This window comes from Selaginella moellendorffii, unplaced genomic scaffold, assembly GCF_000143415.4.
Source record: "Selaginella moellendorffii unplaced genomic scaffold, v1.0 SELMOscaffold_65, whole genome shotgun sequence".
In the NCBI taxonomy this organism is placed as follows: Eukaryota; Viridiplantae; Streptophyta; class Lycopodiopsida; order Selaginellales; family Selaginellaceae; genus Selaginella; species Selaginella moellendorffii.
The window spans coordinates 958,511-977,159 of NW_003314326.1; the positions used below are offsets into that span (position 1 = coordinate 958,511).

The 18,649-nt window shown below is 49.0% G+C and overlaps 5 protein-coding genes and 1 long non-coding RNA gene across 8 annotated transcripts; 3 read left to right on the plus strand and 3 right to left on the minus strand.

Annotated features, from left to right (window-relative positions):
- Positions 1 to 18: 18 nt before the first annotated feature.
- On the minus strand, positions 19 to 1,379 carry LOC112351716 (protein-lysine methyltransferase C42C1.13-like). The gene is made up of 8 exons (XM_024690086.1): positions 1,309 to 1,379; positions 1,199 to 1,266; positions 1,026 to 1,145; positions 869 to 945; positions 768 to 816; positions 602 to 703; positions 438 to 543; positions 19 to 383 (listed from the first exon to the last, which is right to left on the minus strand). Exons 1-8 carry the CDS (start codon positions 1,359 to 1,361, stop codon positions 251 to 253), a joined length of 708 nt encoding a protein of 235 aa, XP_024545854.1. The 5' UTR covers positions 1,362 to 1,379; the 3' UTR covers positions 19 to 250.
- Positions 1,380 to 1,430: 51 nt separating this feature from the next.
- On the plus strand, positions 1,431 to 14,132 carry LOC9648950. The gene is given in 13 exon segments (XM_024690122.1): positions 1,431 to 3,399; positions 5,450 to 5,578; positions 7,242 to 8,580; positions 8,725 to 8,789; positions 8,934 to 9,115; positions 9,415 to 9,481; positions 9,721 to 9,996; positions 10,263 to 10,465; positions 12,120 to 12,814; positions 12,959 to 13,171; positions 13,395 to 13,512; positions 13,735 to 13,891; positions 14,097 to 14,132. Coding segments are annotated over 13 exon segments (5,283 nt in total). The 5' UTR covers positions 1,431 to 1,596.
- On the minus strand, positions 5,850 to 7,212 carry LOC112351713 (protein-lysine methyltransferase C42C1.13-like). 2 transcript variants are annotated; one of them, XM_024690081.1, is made up of 8 exons: positions 7,116 to 7,212; positions 7,006 to 7,073; positions 6,839 to 6,958; positions 6,677 to 6,750; positions 6,576 to 6,624; positions 6,408 to 6,509; positions 6,244 to 6,349; positions 5,850 to 6,189 (listed from the first exon to the last, which is right to left on the minus strand). In XM_024690081.1, the coding sequence occupies exons 1-8, from the start codon at positions 7,166 to 7,168 to the stop codon at positions 6,021 to 6,023; spliced, it is 741 nt and encodes a 246-aa protein (XP_024545849.1). In that variant the 5' UTR covers positions 7,169 to 7,212; the 3' UTR covers positions 5,850 to 6,020. The 2 variants fall into 2 exon arrangements, with proteins under 2 accessions (XP_024545849.1, XP_024545848.1); XM_024690080.1 differs by having other exon boundaries at positions 6,677 to 6,753; positions 7,116 to 7,211.
- Positions 9,656 to 10,708, plus strand: LOC112351717. Its single transcript, XM_024690087.1, has 4 exons — positions 9,656 to 9,675; positions 9,728 to 9,829; positions 9,881 to 9,996; positions 10,046 to 10,708. The coding sequence occupies exons 2-4, from the start codon at positions 9,733 to 9,735 to the stop codon at positions 10,145 to 10,147; spliced, it is 315 nt and encodes a 104-aa protein (XP_024545855.1). The 5' UTR covers positions 9,656 to 9,675; positions 9,728 to 9,732; the 3' UTR covers positions 10,148 to 10,708.
- A 37-nt stretch (positions 14,133 to 14,169) lies between the features above and the next one.
- LOC112351720 lies at positions 14,170 to 14,321 on the plus strand. Its single transcript, XR_002994260.1, has 2 exons — positions 14,170 to 14,212; positions 14,265 to 14,321. It is a non-coding gene; the product is annotated as an uncharacterized LOC112351720 (long non-coding RNA).
- A 1,039-nt stretch (positions 14,322 to 15,360) lies between these two features.
- LOC112351712 lies at positions 15,361 to 17,490 on the minus strand. 2 transcript variants are annotated; one of them, XM_024690077.1, is made up of 2 exons: positions 16,368 to 17,490; positions 15,361 to 16,310 (listed from the first exon to the last, which is right to left on the minus strand). In XM_024690077.1, exons 1-2 carry the CDS (start codon positions 17,107 to 17,109, stop codon positions 15,412 to 15,414), a joined length of 1,641 nt encoding a protein of 546 aa, XP_024545845.1. In that variant the 5' UTR covers positions 17,110 to 17,490; the 3' UTR covers positions 15,361 to 15,411. The 2 variants fall into 2 exon arrangements, with proteins under 2 accessions (XP_024545845.1, XP_024545846.1); XM_024690078.1 differs by having other exon boundaries at positions 15,361 to 16,001; positions 16,104 to 17,490.
- Between the last annotated feature and the right edge of the window lie 1,159 nt (positions 17,491 to 18,649).

Genomic DNA, 18,649 nt, shown 5'->3' on the forward strand with positions numbered 1-18,649 from the left:
AAGACTCACATCATCAACTATGTGTAATGAAAACATCAATTATGTTGACTAATACCATATAGATCTCAACATAGTCTTCGCAAAGACTGTTAGCTGGAAGGACGTGTAAGCTTTACAAGCCTTTATCGCATACCATCTTCTCTGGTTCAGCGCTTACGTTCCAGAGGAGTTCGAAACCCTTGAGAAGCTCTTCGAGTTCTCAAATATTTGGAGCAGTAAAAGTGTGAGCCAACGAAATGTCACAAGCGTATCACTCTCCATTGAGAATGATTTTGTAAATCACAGCGCTGTAAATGCCATCACCTGGGCTGGTTCTCGACTCTTCCACCTCGCGCAACTCCAGGTTGTGCTCAGATGCCTCGTTAAAGAATGCTCGATCAGTGCTGAAAAAAAGAAACAAAAGATTCAAGAAAACACAAAAAGAGAAGCGAAGTGACCTTTGTATGCGAGAGATGTAAGCAAGAAAAAACTTGCGGCAGTGGTGATGTTGCAAAAGCTTGTTGACAGTCCTGAGTAGCGGAGGAATGTTGCATTGCTGGTAGCGTGATAGGATCTGTTCAAGGAGAAACTTGGAGTCAAAAAGCTTCCATCAAAAGGATATAAATGTCGGCTCCAAGGATGTAGTCAAATCCCTCCGGATGCTTGTCAAGGATGAGAGAGAGCTGTTCTTCATTCCCCCACTCAAGCTTTTCACAGGCAATCCCTGCAATGAGGAAAAGAAAAAAAAACAAACGAGATCTCTCATATATCAGTGAGAAAGAACCCACGTGATAGCAACGCCGTGTCCTGCTGAAGCGCCACGTTTTTCCTCATGATCTAGCAGCGATCCCCAAACTTGTTTTAAGAAACCATGCATGAAAATTCCTGCCTTTAAAACGGTGTCATTGTGATCAGTCATGACGACTTGGCGGCAGCCAATCCTTCCACACAAAAGGCCAGTCACTCCTACAAACCATGAAAAAAAACAAGTGTTAGAAAAAAAAAAGAGAGAGAAAGAAGAGAAAACCATGCGAAGAACTTCATACCAACACCAGAGCCCAGCTCAATGATCGAAGCTCCTTGAAAAATTTGGCTATGATCCACAATGTAATTGAGGAGAAGCTCGGTGCCAGGCCAGATTATCTGGCCAGTGAGGTCGTAATCCGCTGCGAGCTATCGCATTGAAAGAGAGGAACCGAGAGAGAAAGAACACACTCACTGGAAGAGCATTGTAGGCTGAGCACAGGAATCTCGTGATGGCCGATGGAAATGCGCTGCTCAACGTAGCTAGCAGTGGATGATAGAATCGATTAAATCCTAGTAGCTTACTTCTCGTCCAGGAACAGCGATCCAATACCTCCTCCATAGTCGTCCTCGTCCATCGCATGAGCCCTAAGAGAATAAGAATCTTAGTAAAGCCCTAGGGGCTAGGGTTTATGAATGGCGGCAAGATTTGGATGCTCGCGCATTGCCCGGCTATCGCGCATTGCCCAGGTACCCAGCCGCGCCAGATCGATCGCCACGCTGCAGGTAGCTCAGGAATCTACCGAGGATGAGGGGGACGATCTTGCCGCTTGCTCCAATGCGGGCGTCTGGAGCTACAGGGATTTCGCGCAGATGCTCCACTCTTCCTCCTCTTCCAGTCATTCGATCGAGGCGGCGGTGGGCAGGCTACGCCGGGAAATCTCCACTGACGCCGTGGTGAAGATCTTCCAGTGCCTCAAGGACGCCGATCTCGCCTGGGAGCTCTTCCAGTGCCTCTCCTCCCCTCGATTCGGCTTCCAGCACAGCGTCCACACGGGGAACGCGCTCCTGGATGTGTTTGCCAGAACCAAGCGCCACAGGGAGGCCGGGAATCTCCTCAAGAACGAGCTCGCGACGACATTTCTGCCGGATGTGGAGACCTGGAACGTCCTCATCACCGGCTACTGCCTGGCTCGCGAGCCCGAGGAGGCATTCGCGGTTATTAGGGAGATGGAGGAGGATTACGGCGTGGCGCCGTCGCTCAAGACCCACAATCTCGTCCTCCACGGCCTGTGCAAGTCGGGCAAGGTCCTCGCGGCGATGGATCACTTCGAGACGGTGAGGAGATCCATGCCGGTGAGTGCTGCGACGTTCTCGATCCTCATCAATGGCCTCGTCAAGGCAGGTATGATGATCCAGGCTCACTCCCTCGCCCAGGAGACCACGACCAATGGCTGCACGATCGACATCCACACGTACACCGCCATTGTGGATTGGCTCGCCAAGAACAAGAAGATCCAAGATGCCGTGGCTCTGATGGAGAAGATCACTGCCAATGGGTGTACTCCCACCATCGCCACCTACAACGCTCTCCTCAATGGTCTTTGCAAGATGGGACGGCTCGAAGAAGCCATCGATCTCCTTCGCAAGATCGTCGACAATGGCTGCACACCGGACGTGGTCACTTACACCTCGCTCATTGATGGCCTCGGCAAGGAGAAGCGATCCTTCGAAGCTTACAAGCTTTTCAAGGAGATGGCTTTGCGGGGACTGGTTCTTGACACCGTCTGCTACACTGCTCTCATCCGGGGACTCCTCCAGGCCGGGAAAATCCCGCAAGCTTCCTCGGTCTACAAGACAATGACGTCCCAAGGCTGCGTTCCAGACGTGGTAACACTCAGCACCATGATCGACGGCCTCTGCAAGGCTGGGAGGATTGGAGCGGCAGTCCGGATCTTCAAGTCGATGGAAGCTCGAGGCCTGGCTCCAAACGAGGTGGTGTACAGCGCTCTCATCCACGGCCTGTGCAAGGCCAGGAAGATGGACTGTGCGCTGGAGATGCTGGCCCAGATGAAGAAGGCGTTTTGTACCCCGGACACCATCACTTACAACATCCTCATCGACGGGCTTTGCAAGAGTGGCGACGTTGAGGCAGCACGGGCCTTCTTCGACGAAATGCTCGAGGCCGGATGCAAGCCCGACGTTTACACGTACAACATTCTCGTATCGGGGTTCTGCAAGGCCGGGAACACCGACGCTGCCTGTGGAGTCTTCGACGACATGAGCTCTAGCCACTGCTCGCCAAACGTTGTCACCTACGGGACTCTCATCTCCGGCCTCTGCAAGCGCCGCCAGCTGACCAAGGCCTCTTTATACTTCCAGCACATGAAGGAGAGAGGCTGCCCTCCGGACAGCTTCGTCTACAGCAGCTTGGTGGACGGGCTCTGCAAGTCGGGGAAGCTCGAAGGTGGCTGCATGCTCTTTGACGAGATGGAGAGGAGCGGTGTTGCAAACAGCCAGACGCGGACCAGGCTGATCTTCCATCTCTGCAAAGCGAACCGGGTCGACGAGGCCGTGTCGCTTTTCAACGCCATCAGGAAGGAAGGAATGCCGCACCCTTACGCCTACAACTCGATAATCAGCACGCTCATCAAGTCGGCAAAGGTGAACCCGTGTACCAGGAGATGACTCGCTGGTGGAGGCCCGATCGCGTCACCTACAACGCACTGCTCAATGGGATGATCACAGCAAACAGGATCGACAGAGCTCATTTTTATTACCTGGAGATGACCGGCAGAGGCTACGTTCCTCCCATGTCCATACTGACGACTGACTGAAGGAGCAAGCTTGATACTCAGTGTTGTTGGCTGTGACGTCGATCTCCAGATGTGGTACCAATGCCTGTGTACAGTACATATTGTATTTGTGAATTACAAGAACTTCGTGTTAGAAAATGGTGGTTACTGGCTAGAGACCAGCTATATAAACTCCCTTACCTTCTAAAGATAGTGTGTGTCTGTTGTGAAACCATTCTCCCTTCTCAGATAACAGTATAGCCTCGTAAATACGAGGACTCCTCTTGAGCATGCCCAGCTCCGCTTCACTCAAGTTGGACATTGCCTTGTGGAAAGTGGATTCATCCATGAACCATATCCAAGCAGCCACCAGCCCAACTACAATATCGTCTAGCTCTGACTTGGCACCAATAACCTCAGTGACAATGCCAGACAGGTTGATAGTGCTTCGCTTGTTCTTGAGTTTACTGAAGTCCACCCTACTCAAAAACTTGTTCATGATACCTGACCTCTGATGTTTCTTACTCAAGACTGTTATAAACGGACCAGTAACTGATTCATATCCCGAACCTGTTTCGAGCTCGGAATGGCTTACTTGTCTTTTAGATATTGACCACTGCCTATGAATGAAAATCCTGTGAAAGATATCTGCAGGATCAAAAGCATAGCTCCGGTAAACACTCGGATTCCTCCACCACTTTAACAATGTCCAGGCCGCTTGGGCTTTGATCTCGTCATCGCTTCCGTCAATAATGGATCTGATTAGATACTCGGATGCTTGCTTGGAAACTGCTTCACGAGGAAGGAAGCCCACTGGTGCTTTTGTGACAATGTGGTCCAGGAATTTGATTACGTCACCGTCCACAACCGCCAAAGGAATTATTCCAAATTCTCGCACAGCTAATACGAAGTTGTGTAACTGACCTGGTGTTAATACAACCTTTGCTAGAATCTTGTTTGCAGTATGCCTTGGTCCTTCATGATATGGTGATCCGAGAACAATGAGCTGAATCATGCATTTGATACTTCCAAAGGTTCTAGCTTCATCAGGTATGTTCCAGCAAAGGAGCTCCAGTAACTCCTCGTGATCGGAGCTGCGTTCTTGGTGTTCTTCATCCAAAAACCAATTGATGACGTAAGTGAAAAGATTTACACCTAATGCTTTACTGAATCCCTCTCTCATAAACGCCTCATGTACACGTGGGGCAACAACATGCATTGTAAGTTCACCTTCCCCCGCAATACATATCAGCCACAACACGAAGGAGTCCCAACCCAGTAGTTTGACCGCCAAGAAAACTGATGACTCCACCAAAGTCAGAATGTAGAACAGCCTGATCCCATACACAAAGTTGGCCACCTGCCCTGCATCAGACGATGAGATGGGTTTGTAGTCTCCTGACTTGAGCCGAGCAACGGAGAAACCAAGTGTTACAGCTGCACTACCCACTTGGAGCCCATGGAATATCAGATGTATGGACGCCTGTTTTATAAATATTGGCGGCAGCCTCCTCCGATAGCAAATGTTATAACCTAGGGAAGCGCAGTACAATGACGAGGTGAATATCCCTCCTAAGATACTTTTGTGGTACCCAGCGGCTACTAAGTAATCAACATTCTTGCTGCCTAGGAACACTCGCACACCCTCTGAAAGCAGCAGACCAGAAATGAGCCTGAAATCGTAAGACTTCAGCTGAGAGACATAACCCCCCAGCAGGATCACTGTGGCACCCACGAACGCTATTTGCCCTATGTATGTTGCACCCTGCTCCAAGGCTGCCAATACTAGAGCCACATATTTCACGTGCACTGACAGACTCACCAATCTCTGTGCTCTCCTCGTAAGCTTTTGATGTTCTTCCGTGATCCCATCTGAGCCCCCAACTGGTATTGCTGTATCATTCTCCATTGTAATTTCGGCTGCTCTACAGCTATGTCACGGCGATGTACACCAACGCAATTACAAGCAGGGATTTGGGAAGCTGTCGCAGTATCGTAACAAATATAGCACACGAAAGCACGATTCCCTTGAGTATGAGACAATGCAAGCAAAGAACAATGTAACAGGACAGTGCATCTTGGAGTTTTGAGGGGTCAAAACAACAAAATGTTTCGTGGCAGCTTATTTTACAAGGTTGCTGCTCAGCAATAGATCCTTCACTAGTTTGAAATCTAGGCAAAGGAGATTCCAGGCTCAAAAGACTAGTTTGAAATGCAGGCAAAGGAGATCCAAGGCTCAAAAGACTAGTTTGAAATGCAAGCAAAGGATCCAAGGCTCAAAAGACTAGTTTGAAATGCAAGCAAAGGAGATTCAAAACTCAGATCATCAAGTGTGTAATGAAAAGATCAATTACGTTTACTAATACCATATAGATACCAACATAGTCTTCGCAAAGACTGTTTGCTGTGTAGTTTCCAAGCCTTTAATGGCATACCATCTTCTCTGGTTCACTGCTAACGTTTCCAGAGGAGTTTGAAACCATTGAGAAGCTCTTCGAGTTCTCAAATATTTGGAGCAGTAAAGGTACGACAATTGTGACAATCTCGCTTGAGAATGATTTCGTAAATCACACCGCTGTAAATGCCATCACCTGGGCTGGTTCTCGACACTTCCACCTCGCGCAACTCCAGGTTGTGCTCAGACGCCTCGTTAAAGAATGCTCGATCAGTGCTAAAAAAAAGAAAGAAAAGATTCAAGAAAACACAAAAGAAGAAGCAAAATAACCTTTGTATGCGAGAGATGTAAGCAAGAAAAAACTTGCGGCAGTGGTGGTGTTGCAAAAGCTTGTTGACAGTCCTCATTAGCGGAGGAATGTTGCATTGCTGGTAGCGTGATAGGATCTGTTCAAGGAGAAACTTGGAGTCAAAAAGCTTCCATCAAAAGGATATAAATGTCGGCCCCAAGGATGTAGTCAAATCCCTCCGGATGCTTGTCAAGGATGAGAGAGAGCTGTTCTTCATTCCCCCACTCAAGCTTTTCACAGGCAATCCCTGCAATGAGGAGAAAAAAAAAACAAACAAACGAGATCTCTCATATATCAGTGAGAAAGAACTCACGCGATAGCAACGCCGTGTCCTGCTGAAGCGCCACGTTTTTCCTCATGATCTAGCAGCGATCCCCAAACTTGTTTTAAGAAACCATGCATGAAAATTCCTGCCTTTAAAACGATGTCATTGTGATCAGTCATGACGACTTTGCGGCAGCCAATCCTTCCACACAAAAGGCCAGTCACTCCTACAAACCATGAAAAAAAAAACAAGTGTTAGAAAAAAAAAAAGAGAGAGAGAAAGAAGAGAAAACCATGCGAAGAACTTCATACCAACACCAGAGCCCAGCTCAATGATCGAAGCTCCTTGAAAAATTTGGCTATGATCCACAATGTAGTTGAGGAGAAGCTCGGTGCCAGGCCAGATTATCTGGCCAGTGAGGTCGTAATCCGCTGCGAGCTATCGCATTGAAAGAGAGGAACCGAAAGAACACACTCACTGGAAGAGCATTGTAGGCTGAGCACAGGAATCTCGTGATGGCCGATGGAAATGCGCTGCTCAACGTAGCTAGCAGTGGATGATAGAATCGATTAAATCCTAGTAGCTTACTTCTCGTCCAGGAACAGCGATCCAGTACCTCCTCCATCGTCGTCCTCGTCCATCGCATGAGCCCTAAGAGAATAAGAATCTTACTCACAAAAGATGCCCTAAAGCCCTAGGGGTTAGGGTGTATGAATGGCGGCAAGATTTGGATGCTCGCGCATTGCCCGGCTATCGCGCATTGCACAGGTACCCAGCCGCGCCAGATCGATCGCCACGCAGCCGGTAGCTCAGGAATCCACCGAGGATGAGGCGGACGATCTTGCCGCTTCCTCCAATGCGGGCGTCTGGAGCTACAGGGATTTCGCGCAGATGCTCCACTCTTCCTCCTCCTCTTCCAGGCATTCGATCGAGGCGGCGCTGGGCAGGCTACGCCGGGAAATCTCCACTGACGCCGTGGTGAAGATCTTCCAGTGCCTCAAGGACGCCGATCTCGCCTGGGAGCTCTTCCAGTGCCTCTCCTCCCCTCGATTCGGCTTCCAGCACAGCGTCCACACGGGGAACGCGCTCCTGGATGTGTTTGCCAGGACCAAGCGCCACAGGGAGGCCGGGAATCTCCTCAAGAACGAGCTCGCGACGATATTTCGGCCGGATGTGGAGACCTGGAACGTCCTCGTCACCGGCTACTGCCTGGCTCGCGACGAGGAGGCATTCGCGGTGATGAAGGAGATGGAGGAGGATTACGGCGTGGCGCCGTCGCTCAAGACCCACAATCTCGTCCTCCACGGCCTGTGCAAGTCGGGCAAGGTCCTCGCAGCAATGGATCACTTCGATCACAGTGAGGAGATCCATGCCGGTGAGCGCTGCGACGTTCTCGATCCTCATCAATGGCCTCGTCAAGGCAGGTATGATGATCCAAGCTCACTCCCTCGCCCAGGAGACCACAACCAATGGCTGCACGATCGACATCCACACCTACACCGCCATTGTGGATTGGCTCGCCAAGAACAAGAAGATCCAAGAGGCCGTGGCTCTGATGCAGAAGATCACTGCCAATGGGTGTACTCCCACCATTGCCACCTACAACGCTCTCCTCAATGGTCTTTGCAAGATGGACGGCTCGAAGAAGCCATCGATCTCCTTCGCAAGAACGTCGACAATGGCTGCACGCCGGTCACTTACACCTCGCTCATCGATGGCCTCGGCAAGGAGAAGCGATCCTTCGAAGCTTACAAGCTTTTCAAAGAGATGGCTTCGCGGGGACTGGCTCTCGACACCGTCTGCTATACTGCTCTCATCCGGGGACTCCTCCAGACCGGGAAAATCCCGCAAGCTTCCTCGGTCTACAAGACGATGACGTCCCAAGGCTGCGTTCCCGACGTGGTAACTCTCAGCACCATGATCGACGGCCTCTCCAAGGCCGGGAGGATTAAAGCGGCAGTCCGGATCTTCAAGTCGATGGAAGGTCGAGGCCTGGCTCCAAACGAGGTGGTGGACAGCGCTCTCATCCACGGCCTGTGCAAGGCGAGGAAGAGTACGTCCTTTCCCTTCCCCCCTCTTTCTATTTTGTTATCGCTCTTATAAATTGATTTCACCAGGGAAGTCAGGACCGTAAAGAAACCCAAGCTCCCTCTGTTGCTGAGCAGTTCACTAAGAAATTGCTGGTGTCATTTCCCAGGCTTCTTTGGGAGCTCAAGTGTAATCAACTTGCGTCTTCAAGGTTTGTGTCAAGGCATTCGCATCGTAATGTTTCTCTTTCTTTTTTGCAGATTGTCCTAGAGATGCTACTCCGCCTTGGAAAGTTTGCAGTAGCTGGCTCTACTTTAGCAACAGATTTTGGAATGCTTCAATCGGCAATGATACCGTTTTTCTGCACTGTGTTGCCAGCCAAGGAAACGCCAGGTTCCGTTGCGTCTCCTAAATCTAGCAAAGAAACTGACTTTCCACATTCCAGACAAGTATTTGTACGGTCCGTTTATTAAGCTTCCTAGAGACTGCCAAGAGATTGCTGTACTACTTCAGCGGCTTCCAACCTTTCTTTCTCAAAGCACTGTTAGCTTGCTGTCTGTGTAAGTGCGCATTATGGCTTACATCTTCTAACCTGGAAAACCTCGACTCGCAGCTCCGAACATGGATCTGCAAACTTTGGTCCGCTTGTTGGAAGTGGTGCGAGTGTCCTTTGTTCAAGGTCGGGTTGAAGTTGCAAACTTTTCCAGTTTCCTTCTTACGCTGGTGGTGGAGTGCTCGCACACACACGGTAAATATCTCCTTTTTTCTTGTCGGGCAATTTATAACTGCTGATACTCTCTTCAGAAACTGCTGAAGAGAGAAACAAACACTGGATAATACTGGGTGTGGTGTCCCGTAGCCTATTCCAGATTGGAGATATCGACGTAGTTATGCATTTGTTGGCCAAGCCAATGTCCGAACATCTGGTGCGTAATTTTTCACACCTGTTGCTGTTTCTAACAGTCAAACACAGTCGGCTCGGCCTTCCCCAATGTTGTTAGCTAGTTCACTAAAAGTTCTGGCTACTCTGAGCCACGATGTGGAACATGTGGAGGTCCCTGAGTTGCTATTGAGCGTTCTCGTGGCGCAAACCGCGAGCTTTACGGTTTCAAGACTTCTGGTATACACCTGCGTTTTATCATGTGTATGATAATATGAATTGCAGGCTAAAGACCAAATGGTGATAGTTATTGTTTGGAATGCGGTGGACTTAGTTTTCAAGAACAGGAGGTTTGCACAATCCTTGATGAAGGAATTAGCTCTGAATCTATCAGGTTCGTTTGTTATGTTCTTCTCTCTTACGGCTGAGTGTCTATTGTCTTCAGGTGGCAAAGATCAAGTTTATGCTGTGGGAGTTTTGACGAACGAAATATGCAAGCAAAAAGCGATCCAGAAGCACCTCGAGTTTTCAGATGTTCGTGAGATATTTCGAGCAGTAAAGGTACGGCTACTATGAACATGTTTCACATACACGTTGTTTTGTGTCGCAGACAATTTTGAAGGAGGCACGCATGGACCAAGCTAAGTCCAAGCAGCTTTTCCACTTAGAGATCAGCATCCGAGATGCGTTTGGATCGCAAGTCCTAGTTTAAGCTGTGGCAAAGAGCTCGGGTGTTCCGTGGCTTTTGGGAACCCTGTGCTTGAGCTTCATCTGCCGCATCCTGGAAAGGTCAGTCGATTTTCCGGGCTTGGCGATGGTGGCATCAGTTTTTTTCTTCACCACTGATGGTGAAGCTCTTTTCGTTCAAGCCGCCGTCATCCTCGGCATCCCAGCGAGGATCAAGATTAAACGCCTCGGTGAAAGAAGCCGTCCGAATTGCCTCTACTTCTTTACTCACCTGGATCTTCTCCTCGTGCCTGTGTAACATGCTGATTGAAGCCGCTGCTCGCGACTGCTTCTCAAGGACAGCGTACGTATCTTCCATGCATACGCTCGCCACGGTTGTGACAGTGATGCTCTCAAAGCTGTGATAGGCAGACAGCGGTGCTCGTGGATCGAACTCGCCATGGCGTTCCATCGTAGCATTCTACTCACTCAAACAGCTCCTCCTCCCGCGGCCAAGAAGAAAACTGAAAGTCTTTCTTGGCATGTTGGGCGAGGGAGAAGCTGATTAACGATATTGAATGGAAAGATAAACAACAACAATGATTTAGTCCGTGTCGTGTTATTTGTTCTGAAACCATTCTCCCTTGTCAGATGACAGTATAGCCTCGTAAATACAAGTATTCTTCTTGAGCATGCCCAGGTCCTCTTTAGTCAAGTTGGAGATCACCTTCTGGAAAGTGGATTCATCCATGAACCATATCCAAGCTGCCACCAGCCCAACTACAAAGTCGATGAGCTTTGACTCGGCACCAATAACCTCAGGGACAATCCCGGACAGGTCGATAGTGCTCTGCTTGTTCTTGAGTTTGCTGAAGTCCACCCTACTCAAAAACTTGTTCATGATATCTGACCTCGGAACGTTCATACTGAAGACTGTTCTAATAGGACCAGCAACTGATTCATATCCAGCGACAGCTTCAAGCTCGCCTCCATCTAATGACACCTGTCGCCTCTCAATGAAAATCCTGTGAAAGATATCTGCAGGATCAAAAGCATAGCTCCGGTAAACTCTCGGATTCCTCCACCACTTTAAGAATGTCCAGGCCGCTTGGGCTTTGATCTCGTCGTCGCTTCCGTCAATAATGGATCTAATTAGATACTCGGATGCTTGCTTGGAAACTGCTTCACGAGGAAGGAAGCCCACTGGTGCTTCTGTGACCAGGAATTTGATTACGTCACCGTCCACAAAAGGAATTATTCCAAATTCTCGCACAGCTAATAAGAAGTTACCTGCTAATACATCCTCTAATACGCCTTAGTTTTTTTTTACGTGTTCCGAGAACAATGCGCTGAATCATGCATTTGATACTTCCGAAGGTTCTAGCTTGATCAGGTATGTTCCAGCAAAGGAGCTCCAGTACCTTCTGGTGATCGGAGCTGCATTCTTCTTACACACCATCCAAAAAATTATTGATGACATAAGTGAAAAGATTTACACCTAATGCTTCTGTCATAAACGCCTCATGTACACGTGGGCCAACATGGAGTGCAAGTATGAGCTTCCCCTGCAATACTTCTCAGCCACAACACGAAGGAGTCCAGTTTGACCGCCAAGAAAACTGATGACTCCACCAAAGTCAGAATGTAGAACAGCCTGATCCCATACACAAAGTTGGCCACCTGCCCTGCATCCGACGATGAGATGGGTTTGTAGTCTCCTGACTTGAGCCGAGCAAGGAGAAACCAAATGTTACAGCTGCACTACCCACTTGGAGCCCATGGAATATGAGATGTATGAACAGGTCCTTTATAAGCTTTGGCGGCTGCCTCCTCCGATAGCAAATGTTATAACCTAGGGAAGCGCAGTACAATGACGAGGTCAATATCCCTCCTAAGATACTTTTGTGAAACCCAGCGGCTACTAAGTAATCAACATTCTTGCTGACTAGGAACACTCGCACACCCTCTGAAAGCAGCAGACCAGAAATGAGCCTGAAATCGTAAGACTTGGTGAGGAGATCCATGCCAGTGAGCGTTGCGACGTTCTCCATCCTCATCAATGGCCTCGTCAAGGCAGGTATGATGATCAAAGCTCACTCCCTCGCCCAGGAGACCACGACCAATGGCTGCACGATCGACATCCACACCTATACCGCCATTGTGGACTGACTCGCCAAGAACAAGAAGATCCAAGAGGCCGTGGCTTTGATGGAGAAGATCACTGCCAATGGGTGTACTCCCACCATCGCCACCTACAACGCTCTCCTCAATGGTCTTTGCAAGATGGGACGGCTCAAAGAAGCCATCGATCTCCTTCGCAAGATCGTCGACAATGGCTGAACGCCGGACGTGGTCACTTACACCTCACTCATGGATGGCCTCGGCAAGGAGAAGCGATCCTTCGAAGCTTACAAGCTTTTCAAAGAGATGGCTTCGCGGGGACTGGCTCTCGACACCGTCTGCTACACTGCTCTCATCGGGGGACTCCTCCAGGCCGGGATAATCCCGCAAGCTTCCTCGGTCTACAAGACGATGACGTCCCAAGGCTGCGTTCCCGACGTGGTAACTCTCAGCACCATGATCGACGGCCTCTCCAAGGCCGGGAGGATTGGAGCGGCAGTCCGGATCTTCAAGTCGATGGAAGCTCGAGGCCCTTCTTCAAACGAGGTGGTGTACAGCGCTCTCATCCACGGCCTGTGCAAGGCCAGGAAGAGTGCGTTCTTTCCCTTCCCCCCTCTTTCTATTTTGTTATCGCTCTTATAAATTGATTTCACCAGGGAAGTCAGGACCGTAAAGAAACCCAAGCTCCCTCTGTTGCTGAGCAGTTCAGTAAGAAATGGCTGGTCTCATTTTCCAGGCTTCTTTGGGAGCTCAAGTGTAATCAACTTGCATCTTCAAAGGTTTGTGTCAAGAGGCCATTCGCATCGTAATGTTTCTCTTTCTTTTTTGCAGATTGTCCTAGAGATGCTACTCCGCCTTGGAAAGTTTGCAGTAGCAACAGATTTTGGAATGCCTCAATCGGCAATGATACCGTTTTTCTGCTCTGTGTTACCAGCCAAGGAAACGCCAGGTTCCGTTGCGTCTCCTAAATCTAGCATAGAAACTAACTTTTCACATTCCAGACAAGTGTTTGTACGGTCCGTTTATTAAGCTTCCTAGGAACTGCCAAGAGATTGCAGTCGACGTATTGTAGCGGCTTCCAACCTTTCTTTCTCAAAGCACTGTTAGCTGGCTGTCTGTGTAAGTGCGCATTATGGCTTACATCTTCTAACCTGGAAAACCTCAACTCGCAGCTCCGGACATGGATCTGCAAACTTTGGTCCGCTTGTTAGAAGTGGTTCGAGTATCCTTTGTTCAAGGGCGGGTTGAAGTTGCAAACTTTTTCAGTTTCCTTCTTACGCTGGTGGTGGAGTGCTCGCATGCACAGGGTAAATATCTCCTTTTTTCTTTTCGGGCAATTTATACTCTTTTCAGAAACTGCTGACGAGAGAAACAAACACTGGATAATACTGGGTGTGGTGTCCCATAGCCTATTCCAGCTTGGAGATATCGACGTAGTTATGCATTTTTTGGCCAAGCCAATGTCCGAACATCTGGTGCGTAATTTTTCACACCTGTTGCTGTTTCTAACAGTCAAACACAGTCGGCTCGGCCTTCCCCAATGTTTTTAGCTAGTTCACTAAAAGTTCTGGCTACTCTGAGCAACGATGTGGAACATGTGGAGGTCCCTGAGTTGCTATTGAGCGTTCTCGTGGCGCAAACCGCGAGCTTTACGGTTTCAAGACTTCTGGTATACACCTGCGTTTTATCATGTGTATGATAATATGAATTGCAGGCTAAAGACCAAATGGTGATAGTCATTGTTTGCAATGCGGTGGACTTAGTTTTCAAGAACAAGAGGTTTGCACAATCCTTGATGAAGGAATTAGCTCTGAATCTATCAGGCTCGTTTGTTATGTTCTTCTCTCTTACGGCTGAGTGTCTATTTTCTTCAGGTGGCAAAGATCAAGTTTATGCTGTGGGAGTTTTGACGAACGAAATATGCAAGCAAAAAGCGATCCAGAAGCCCCTCGAGTTTTCAGATGTTCGTGAGATATTTCGAGCAGTAAAGGTACGGCTACTATGAACTTCATGTTTCACATACACGTTGTTTTGTGTCGCAGACAATTTTGAAGGAGGCACGCATGGACCAAGCTAAGTCCAAGCAGCTTTTCCACTTAGAGATCAGCATCCGAGATGCGTTTGGATCGCAAGTCCTAGTTTAAGCTGTGGCAAAGAGCTCGGGTGTTCCGTGGCTTTTGGGAACCCTGTGCTTGAGCTTTAATATTATCTGCTGCATCCTGGAAAGGTCAGTCGATTTTCCGGGCTTGGCGATGGCGGCCTCAGTTGTTTTCTTCTCCGCAGCCGGCTTGGTGGAGATTAGTTCTGAGACGGCACCCCAGTAATTTAGTGGTGCCCTCGCATGGAACTCTTCTCGGGACTCCAACGATACCTGCATGAGGAAGAGAGGTCAGTTTAAAACATAAAATCTATCTTCTTGACGACCTTTTCCTTCTCACGATTTCCTTTTTTACTAGCTTCGACTTCTGCGTTCCGTTTTGCAAAGAGCTCTCGTTTGTGCTCCTCGGCAGTGCAAAGAGTTTTTGCAAGCCTGTCCCTCTTGTCATTCTCCTTCGCTTCTAAAGCTAGCGCGTTTTTCCTGGCAAGAAACCGTAAGTAATTTTCTAAAAAGCTTCGTAGCGACTTACCTCGTCCATTCCTGGAATTTAAGATGCGATGGATCGAAGGTCGCTGTGGCGGTGCTGGTGCTGAAGATGTCCTGAGGATCATCAACGTCCTTTTTGTTTGTCTCGAGAAGATCGTGAAGCTCCTGAACGCTACTGATGGTGAAACTCTTTTCGTTCAAGCCGCCGTCATCCTCGGCACCCCAGCGAGGATCAAGATCAAATGCCTCGGTGAAAGAAGCCGTCCGAATTGCCTCTACTTCTTCACTCACCTGGATCTTCTCCTCGTGCCTGTGCAACACGCTGATTGAAGGCGCTGCTCGCGACTGCTTCTCAAGGACAGCGTACGTATCTTCCATGCATACGCTCGCCACGGTTGTGACAGTGATGCTCTCAAAGCTGTGACAGGCAGACGGCGGTGCTCGTGGATCGAACTCGCCATGACGTTCCATCGTAGCGTTTTCTACTCACTCAAACAGCCTCCTCCTGCGGCCAAGAAGAAAACTGAATGTCTTTCTTGGCATGTTGGGCGAGATTAACGATATTAAATGGAAAGATAAACAACAACAATGATTCAGTTCGAGTTTTAAAACCATTTTCCCTTGTTAGATGACAGTATAGCCTCGTAAATACGAGTATTCTTCTCGAGCATGCCCAGGGCCTCTTCAGTCAAGTTGGAGATCACCCTCTGGAAAGTGGATTCATCCATGAACCATATCCAAGCTGCCACCAGCCCAACTACAGTGTCGTCTAGCTCTGACTCGGCACCAATAACCTCAGGGACAATCCCGGACAGGTCGATAGTGCTCCGCTTGTCCTTGAGTTTGCTGAAGTCCACCCTACTCAAAAAGTTGTTCATGACATCTGACCTCTCAGGTTCCACCAAGTTAATGAAGACTGTTCTAATAGGACCAGCAACGGATTCATATCCAGCGACAGATTCAAGCTCGCCTCGATGTAATGACACCTGTCCCCTCTCAATGAAAATCCTGTGAAAGATATCTGCAGGATCAAAAGCATAGCTCCGGTAAACTCTCGGATTCCTCCACCACTTTAAGAATGTCCAGGCCGCTTCGGCTTTGATCTCGTCGTCGCTTCCGTCAATAATGGATCTGATTAGATACTCGGATGCTTGCTTGGAAACTGCTTCACGAGGAAGGAAGCCCACTGGTGCTTCTGTGACAATGCGGTCCAGGAATTTGATCACGTCATCGTCCACAACCGCCAAAGGAATTATTCCAAATTCTCGCACAGCTAATAAGAAGTTGTGTAACTCACCTTCTGTTAGTACAACCTTTGCTAGAATCTTGTTTGCAGTATGCCTTGGTTTTTCATGATATGATGATCCAAGAACAATGAGCTGAATCATGCATTTGATACTTCCAAAGGTTCTAGCTTCATGAGGTATGTACCAGCAAAGGAGCTCCAGTAACTCCTCGTGATGGGAGATGCGTTCTTGGTGTTCTTCATCCCATTTTTGGTGTTCTTCATCCAAAAACCAATTGATGACGTAAGTGAAAAGATTTACACCTAATGCTTTACCGAATCCCTCTCTCACAAACGCCTCATGTACACGTGGGCCTACATTGACTGCAAGCCCTTCAGCTTCCCCTCGAATACAGGACAGCCACAACAAGAGGAAGTCCCAACCCAGTAGTTTGACCGCCAAGAAAACTGATGACTCCACCAAAGTCAGAATGTAGAAGAGCCTGATCCCATACACAAAGTTGGCCACCTGCCCTGCATCCGACGATGAGATGGGTTTGTAGTCTCCTGACGTGAACCGAGCAAGGGAGAAACCAAATGTTACAGCTGCACTACCCACTTGGAGCCCATGGAATATGAGATGTATGAACAGGTCCTTTATATACTTTGTCAGCTCCGTCCTCAGACAGCAAATGTCAGAACCTACGAAAGTGCAGCACGCTGCCCAGGTGAATATCCCTCCAAAGGTACTATTGTGGAACCCAGCGGCTACTGAATAATCAACATTCTTGCTGACTAGGAACACTCGCACACCCTCTGAAAGCAGCAGACCAGAAATGAGCTTGAAATCGTAGGGCTTGAGCTGAGAGACATAACCCCCCAGCAAGACCACAGTGGCGCCCACGAACGCTATTTGCCCTATGTATGTTGCACCCTTCTCCAGGGCTGACAATACTAGAGCCACATATTTCACTTGCACTGACAGACTCACCAATCTCTGTGCTCTCCTCATAAGATTTTGATGTTCTTCCGTGTTCCCATCTGAGCCCCCAACTTGTATTGCTGTATCATTCTCCATTGTAATTTCGGCTGCTCTACAGCTATGTCACGGTGATGTACACCAACGCAATTAGAAGCAGGGATTTGGGAAGCTGTCGCAGTATTGTAACAAATATAGCACATGAAAGCACGATTCCGTTGAGTATGAGATAATGCAAGCAAAGCACAATGTAACAGGACAGTGCATCTTGGAGTTTTTGTCGAGATGTCAGTCTCGATCAGCCGACGTGGCATGTCCACGTGGGCATGAGTCATGTCCCTCATGAGTGTTATGTCCATCCCTATTAACATCACAACATGGTATCGGATTTCGACGATCCTGGTTGGTTGATTTGACGTTGCTGTCATGACCGCTTCAACCCCACCACCACCTCCGCCGCCCCCACCACCACCGCCGCTGCCGCCGCCACCGGTCGTCTCTCACGATCTTCTAAATCGATATTTTACATAGTAACCCTGCCCTATTATATTGGCGGCGATCTGTGGAGAAATTCAGTGGCACGAATTTCTTCACATGGGCGACTGATCCTCTCTGCGAAACGAGCGTGGAACATCGTTGATGGGACTTCGCACGATCTTCGTGGCCCAAGCCGCAAATTCTTCCATGTTGCTGAATCAACAATTCTTGGCGCTTCACATGGAAACGGGTGAAACCATTGCTGTGTACGTGGGACGGATTCGAGGGCTAATGGCTGAATTGACTGGTGCTGGGTCTCCTGTCACGGACGATCGCGCCAGGGCGTTGCTGCTTGCAACCGTCACGCCTGCGTTTAGCACGCTCGCATCTGTACATGGCCATGAACTTTGATCAAGTCGTGGGTGCCCTAATTGAATAGGAACGCAAGATGAAGGTCAGCCAAATCTTCCTTGCTTTATGCTGGCGCTGCGGGAGGATCATCCTCGTCCTCTCAAGCTCAGCCGAACGACACTGGTTTTCGTGGCATTTGTCACTATTGCCACAAATCTGGACACTTGGCGAGGGATTGCAAGAAGAAGAAAGCTGATCGTGCTAAAGCTGCCAAGAACAAAGACAAAGGAAACAAAGACAAGGGCTCTGGGACACCTCGTAAGCACTTGATGCCTCGCTCTGCAAGCAGCAGCCACCAGCCCGTGCTCGGACCAGAGCTGTGGCTGGATTCTGGAGCGTCATTCCATATGACGCCCATGGCTTCCTTGTTTTTTTGACTACCGAGAACCATGTGAGAGTGACGCTGTGGGACTCGGTGACTCCTCTGCTCACGACGTACTAGGCAAAGGAACAATCAGGGTTCAGCTCTCTTCTGGAGAAATCCGGGAGATCTATCCTGTGTCTTATGTTCCAGGACTTACACACACGCTGCTGTCGATTGGAACTGCTGCTCAAGTAGTCTTCGATACTCTGTTCACAGCACAGGGAGCGTTCGTGCTGGATGCCGAGACTGGAGACAAGGTCGCTTTTGGAGTTCCAGTTGATACGCTCTACCGCCTGGATGCTCACGTGATCCTTCCACCCATGGTTGGTCCCGACCGTTCCGAACGCCGACCGGCCGACCGGCCGACCGTGGTTATCGACCGGCTGT

Coding starts and splice junctions, on each gene's coding strand:
- LOC112351716 (XM_024690086.1), bottom strand. CDS start 1,361: ATGGACGAGGACGACTATGGAGGAGGTATTGGATCGCTGTTCCTGGAC. Junction 1,267..1,308: donor TCGCTGTTCCTGGACGAGAA/GTAAGCTACTAG, acceptor ATCCACTGCTAG/CTACGTTGAGCAGCGCATTT. Junction 384..437: donor TACATCTCTCGCATACAAAG/GTCACTTCGCTT, acceptor TCTTTTTTTCAG/CACTGATCGAGCATTCTTTA.
- LOC112351713 (XM_024690080.1), bottom strand. CDS start 7,168: ATGGACGAGGACGACGATGGAGGAGGTACTGGATCGCTGTTCCTGGAC. Junction 6,625..6,676: donor ACAATGACATCGTTTTAAAG/GCAGGAATTTTC, acceptor GATCGCTGCTAG/ATCATGAGGAAAAACGTGGC. Junction 6,350..6,407: donor CATCCTTGGGGCCGACATTT/ATATCCTTTTGA, acceptor AGATCCTATCAC/GCTACCAGCAATGCAACATT.
- LOC112351717 (XM_024690087.1), top strand. CDS start 9,733: ATGGTGATAGTTATTGTTTGGAATGCGGTGGACTTAGTTTTCAAGAAC. Junction 9,830..9,880: donor ATTAGCTCTGAATCTATCAG/GTTCGTTTGTTA, acceptor TATTGTCTTCAG/GTGGCAAAGATCAAGTTTAT. Junction 9,997..10,045: donor AGATATTTCGAGCAGTAAAG/GTACGGCTACTA, acceptor TTTGTGTCGCAG/ACAATTTTGAAGGAGGCACG.
- LOC112351712 (XM_024690077.1), bottom strand. CDS start 17,109: ATGGAGAATGATACAGCAATACAAGTTGGGGGCTCAGATGGGAACACG. Junction 16,311..16,367: donor GTTTGTGAGAGAGGGATTCG/GTAAAGCATTAG, acceptor TTTTGGATGAAG/AACACCAAAAATGGGATGAA.